Genomic DNA, 6498 nt, shown 5'->3' with positions numbered 1-6498 from the left:
TGAACGCATTCTCATCCTACATGTGGTTAATAGGGTCAAAACTAAAAAAAATACACCGACGAATGGAGCATGCTCACATAAATATAAAAAGTTGTAATGAGATATACATTTTTTTGTCAATTGATTTTGACCATGGGCAAGAGCACACAATGAGGAAAAGAGAGTCCTTTCAGTTCATGGCATTAAGAAAACTGCTACTCCAAGCAGAGTCGCTAAAGGATATCCTTCTCATAGCAGGTATACATGATCCACCTAAAATCATCAGATCAAAGTCATAAAAATGTAGCATCTGAAACTGCAAAACGTATTGTAAGGAACGGGGGAGAGTTACATGGCATTGGGTTGTCCAAAACCAAATCAGATGAATGTGGAGGCTTCATCCTTCTATACAGCAGAGACAACAATCAACAGTGATAACCCACCCAGGGAGAGCGTTTGTAGCATATGCACTTGACAAACTAATAGCCCAAATATATGAGAAATAATAATTCATAATAAGAAAAGAGATAAGAATGGGCAAACGCTGTAAGTAGGCGTGTCTCAACACAAACCCAAACGATTAGCAGGTAAATGAAGAGTTCGATGGTCGACGTCACCGTCATCTGGAGCTCAGATGGAAACAGTGGTGAGACATCACCTTTAAACTAACTTTTCTCTAAAAGGGAAGAGTCGACAAAGGTTGGCGAGAGTAGAGAGAAGTGAGAACCAGGCAGTGTGGGAATGTGAATTAACGTAGTCACTTTGGGGGAATGGTACCAAGGATCCTTGAGGATCTAAAATAGCAATTCCATTTAATCAAGATATTTCACTTCCAGATCATGTCACAGGAGCTCAATAAACATGATGAATATAATCTGTATCCCCCAAAATATTATTATTGGGGTGGTATTCACTCCCTTCCCTAGCTCCTCCTGGGCATAATCCTTCAGAAACTTGGGGCTCACGGAGTCTTTTATGTCAGTATTTTTGTTCTCTGATACAATTTGGATCTGCCAGAGGGACACAGAACATGAACTCTGAAGTTCATTCCAAACATCCTCTTGGTTTTGCTTACTGCTTCGTGTCCACTGCCCCTCCCCCCAATGACCCAGGGCACAACTTCTTTCTCTGAGTCTTTTCTGTTCCCGAAACAATGACAGAAAAACCTGGAAAACCCCTGTATAACCTAGAGCAAGACACCGTATCCCAAAAAGCAGGTGGCCTTAGCTTCACATCATCCTATATTGAAAGCTGCTTCTTAAATACATTATCCCTAATATATACCGTTAGCTAAAATCATTCCCATGTTATTTTCTTTGACCAATTGAACATAGTCACTGATGAGAGTAATACAACTGATGTCCTCTACCATCTAAATTTATCTTTTTTAAGGACAAAATATGTTTATTATTCATTAACAAAAGGTTTTCTAGTTACGTTTGCTCAAAACTTTGCAAGTGTGCCTAACATTAGTAATTCACTTATGTTTTCTTTAGCTATTACAAGATTTTGAAAGTATTTAGTTCTATCCAATTTTGTGGGGCCACAATCTTGAACCTAGAGGGAACTTGGTTCATTTCAAGTGTTTGACCACTGTGGCCAAACTGTTTTATGACAAGGACGGCACCCATGTTACTAATGTAAGATTGCTCCTACGTTTAAAATAGACAGTTGTATTTACTGCGAAGCTTCAATTTCTCTTAATCCCCTACTCTGAGCATGTCTTATCACTGAATCCTTTTCATTTAGTCAACGCCATAATCCTTGTGTTTGCTTAGGTATAGGATTCCTCCATATGAATAATCGGGGAGTGGCTTTGTAGCTTGTTCAGAAACCTCACAGGATTCCTTAACTGTGAGAAACTGCGTGAAATCAACAGCGGTGCAAGTGTTTCTCTATTCCCAGCATCGTAAAGTCTTTCCTCCTTGGAGCTTTAAAAGGCAGCCAGTGCCTCTACTTTTCTTTAATTGTGTAGTGTCCTTTAGACCTTTTCCAAGAAGATAAACAGCTATAAGTTTATAGAATTCACATCGATGAAAGGCACAATTATTAAGCTAACAGAGGGTTAGCATTTCTTCATTCTAATTCACAGAGTTGGCACATAGCTTCTTGGAATTGCAGCTGAGATCATCTCTCCAAGGATGGGTAGAAAGCAGCAGCAGTATAACATGAATGTTGAGCAAAATGTGCCACAGCAGGTGAGTACTACACACTTTTTTTTTAATAGCTCTCATGTCTAATACTCTTGATTTCAACATGTAACCTTGCAGGGACTTTTTAACTTTCTATTGTGGAGGGAATTTGGTTGTTATTATCACAAATGTATTAGCTGGATAGTATGCCAAACTATGTTTTTATATTCTTGAATATCGGGAATTAGCTTTGATGCTTGTATGTATCATATGTTTATTTCAAAATATATGATAAGGAAGATACCTGCAAGGAAACCAAAACCAAAACCAAACTAACTTGGATAGATGGTGTAAAGAGTCATCATTAATAGCAAATATTGTGATATTACTTTTATTTTTACATAGATTAATCCATTGGAAGCACTTATTATTTACTCTTTACATAGAACTGTGTCTACTTATAACCATGATAACAATTATAGAAAGTGTCTCATGGAGTGAAGAACTTTGATGATAATACATTAGATCCACGAAAACCAGTATGATCTCATGTCATACTCAAACTAATGCCTTGATTTCACAAAGGAGGAAACTGAAATGTTTATGAATGTGTGAAGCTATTCAGAGTCGGAAACTGAATTTTTCTCTAATATACTCTTTTATAAAAAAAAACTACTTTTCAGTTCAACATCTCTGTCAATATCACAAAAATAAATGATTTATTTCAACTAGAATTTGCATACAAACCAACGGGAAAGTTAGAACTTTGTAGAATATTGCCTTGTTAGTTTAAGTGGAACATGAGAGCAGTTTAGTTTTCTAAGACTAGACTATTGTATATGTAGTTGATATTTTCCCTGGGGTTTCAAGAATGCCGCACATCATTGCTCTAACCTTAAACATTCAGAAGTTGAGTTAGGACCCCATATGAATGTGAATTATGATGCTTACTCACAGTAATGAAGGTATTGAGTCAATTCAGTCCTTCATGTAATATGTTTAATTATGCCAAGAAAGCAATGAGACAAAATTCCATAATGACAATAAAAAGAAAGAAACAAAGAAAAGAAGTAGAAAAAGAAAAGACACAGGAAAAGAATACGAAAAAGAAAAAAAAACAAACAAAGGAAGGGTTCAAATCCACCAGGTACCGTTCTTTCACCACTGTGAGAGGTGATTTGAACCCTCTTGTGATGCTTAAACCTGAGACAGGGGAACCTTATTTTGAACAGTTACGTGATATTTATCAATATATAATTATATTAATTTTATACCAATTAAGTCACATCTCATATTACTTATAATTCAGGGAACTAAGGTTATACTATTACTGAACCATTTTGTAGAGGATGCTGACTGAAGTTGCCTCTTGTTCCCCAACAAAGTTTATCGTCTTCTATATGTAAATTCTACTGTATTTAGACAACTTGTGCACTTCATTGTGTGAACGGTGACACACAAGCCCATCACGCAAGAGCAATGGCTTTCTCATGTATAGTTCCTTATACATTTATACATTTCCTTATGTTTATGCACATTTATATATTTCCAACTAATAAACTGTATTGTTATTTTGATAGATCATATGGTCGATTATTCAAGATTCTGCTATTAGACTATCCTGTAAATGCTGGCAATTTTGTCTTTACTCTTTTCACTATCTATATGTACTGAGGAGAACTTTCAGGAAAACCTTCTCTACATCTCCTTCCTTTCATGGGACAGCCCTCATGCCTCCCTGTTAAAACATCATTTTGAGGTAAACCGTCCCCTTTACATTTGGAATTATCCCATCGATTTCAGCTCCTGCCAACTCATTTCGCTTGACCCCTTTTTGTCAGGACGGGCTCCTTACGCTTGTTCAATGGAGCTGAGGCAGTTATCGATATGATCAACTGATTTTCCTTCTTCGATCATTTGATGTGAACCATAAACATATCCGTCATCACTAAGCCATTGTGCTCACAGAATTTATCTAAGGCTTCCTTTACACCGTGTTACATTCGAATTATTTTGTGTTTGTTTTACATACTATGTTCCCAGATCACGTAAACTTTCCTCATGCTTAAAGTTTAGGGCTTGCTATTTGCTTTTTTTTTTTATTGACTTTCTGTTTCTTTCTGTACAGGTATTAAGGAATCCATACTGTTCCACCGAAGGGACACAGTGCGGCTGTAGGTCACACCACGTGACATGTGAACTGCATCAGGTAAGGTCGATGGGAGTCGGTTAGACGCAGCTACTGTTTCTTAGAATGACCTGAAATAATTCAGTCAAGTCCCTCTCTGGCACTTCTACGAGGTTTCTGGGACATCGTAAAGTCTCCCACAAAGTGATAGCACTAGATCGTGTTTCTTTAAGATCCCATAGATTGAAGCTGATTTACTCTCTCTGTATAGTTCGGTGAGATCCTTGTACTTGTGCTTGGCATGCAAAATATACTTAATAATTTTAATTACAAATGTTAGTATTTAATGTGAGAGTTTAGAAAGAGTTAATGAGCAAAAATAAACAAAAGGATCGTGTAATGTTCCACCTTCCAATGACAACGATCTAAATGCACCTTCACTTTTATACTTGCCACTACTAATTAGAAAAAAAAAGATCTACTTTGAGACATTTTTGCTTGATAATATTATGATGATTTCTTAGGCAATCTATTTAATATGAAAACATTGCTTTAAAATGGAAGGGATCACTGAGGGATTTTTGTTGTCCTTACAGAATTATATGTTATGTTGTGTCTGTGTAAGGGGAGACATTTGTATATCCCTAAGAGTCTTTAAGAATAATAAAATACATTCATCTCCTAATTGAAATCTGCTACTGTTACCATTTTGTGCTTGCAGAACTAATCTTTATTGTAATGCTTTTCAGGTTACGAAAAACTCATGCTCCCTCTGGAAAATATTTCTAATATGCCTGTTGGCTTGTCTAGTTGCCACAGCCATTACAGCTCTGGCCTTTTACTTCGGCCACTTTGGCAACTCCACCAATACCACCATCGTCGTTCACACAGACGGAAGGTCCTGCCAAGATCCCTGCGTCTCTCCCTCTACACCATCTCCAACCACAACCCCTTCACCTGGACCTGGGACCTCTCCATCTCCTGACACAACCACCCCGAGCTTGTCTTCCACCCCACCCACATCTACTACAGTGATGCCTATTACCACCCCAGAACATGTCGTTGAAATTGACTATGACTAGCAAATGTGAACTCTCAGTCCTCAAGCCAGATCAATATTCTCATGGGAAAAGGACATATCCAAGACACCGCTATAGCATCCCATATCACATGGCTTCATTTGATCTAGTTCTCTACTAATCTATGCTGATTTCCATATGGTGCTAGTCTTGCACCCATTATTGAATACCTGAGAAAGATAGGGCTACAGCAGTTACTGCCACCTTCTGGAAATGCTCTCATTTGCAGACATTCTCCATGTCAGGGGACAGTGAAAAAGGACTAAGGCTAGGACAAAGCCAGCTAGGTTAATCATGTTACTGCTTATGAATTCTAGCTCTCCAACTTCTCTCCTTAAGAGAGTTAGGTGTGGTAAAGGAACATCACAGAGGGGACAAGAGGTGTAGGTCTATCTGGTGGCCACTAGATATTCAGGGAGGGTAGCGTGGTGTAGAGTACATGTATTGTTGAGCACTGTGAAGGACAGAGGCACTATTTGTCTAGCCTGTGACACTGAGTCTTAATTTGCTGAGGTGTCTTCTGCCTGCATTTTTGTTGTTCTAGTTTTTCTATTTGCAAGTTTCAATAAACTTAATCTTGCATACTACCTCCAGTTCTTATATTTGATTTCTCAGCAACATGGCCCACTCTGTTAAATGATTAGAGAAGCAAAATTCCAATAGAATCTGAATGATTCGTGTAGAATAATTTAAAGAGTGGTTTGTTACCTATTTTGTAATATCAACCTTCTGGGAATTACTTCTATTATTTTTTGAGAGTTTTACATAATGTGTTTGGAAGATGTCCACATTTCCCCTACTCCTCTGAGAACTACTTTTTCCATGCTCCCATCCTTCCCAAGCAATATGGAGGGTTATTTCTCTTTTACTTGTTTTTCCTTTTTGCTCTTTGAGTCTGGCTTGTGTGTGGGATTTGCCCTAGAATACTGTACTCTACCAGTTTGCATCTTTAAGTCTTGGGAATGGAGCTTGCCCTGGAATATAGTAGTCTATGAGGGTCACTTCATTAAGTAAAGTTGACTCTCCATCTTCCAGAATCTATCAAATGCCATTAGCTCCACAATGTGTGATGGCATTGCCTATCCACCTTCTCCTTGCCTATGCTGGAATTTTTATTTCTATTTTTTGGTTTGGCTGGACTTTATGCAGGTCTTATGCATGCTCTCACTACAACTACTTG

At 37.9% G+C, this 6498-nt stretch overlaps 1 protein-coding gene across 1 annotated transcript; it reads left to right on the top strand.

The window, feature by feature from the left end:
- Window positions 1–1868: 1868 nt before the first annotated feature.
- Window positions 1869–5905, top strand: Dynapl1 (dynactin associated protein-like 1). Its single transcript, XM_087593732.1, has 3 exons — window positions 1869–2177; window positions 4240–4320; window positions 4989–5905. The coding sequence occupies exons 1-3, from the start codon at window positions 2121–2123 to the stop codon at window positions 5319–5321; spliced, it is 471 nt and encodes a 156-aa protein (XP_087449858.1). The 5' UTR covers window positions 1869–2120; the 3' UTR covers window positions 5322–5905.
- Window positions 5906–6498: the final 593 nt, after the last annotated feature.

Source organism: Rattus norvegicus, chromosome 18, assembly GCF_021556685.1.
Source record: "Rattus norvegicus strain SHRSP/BbbUtx chromosome 18, alternate assembly SHRSP_T2T, whole genome shotgun sequence".
Classification (NCBI taxonomy): Eukaryota; Metazoa; Chordata; class Mammalia; order Rodentia; family Muridae; genus Rattus; species Rattus norvegicus.
Note: the sequence above shows the minus strand (reverse complement) of the source record. Positions and strands in the feature narration are given on the sequence as shown.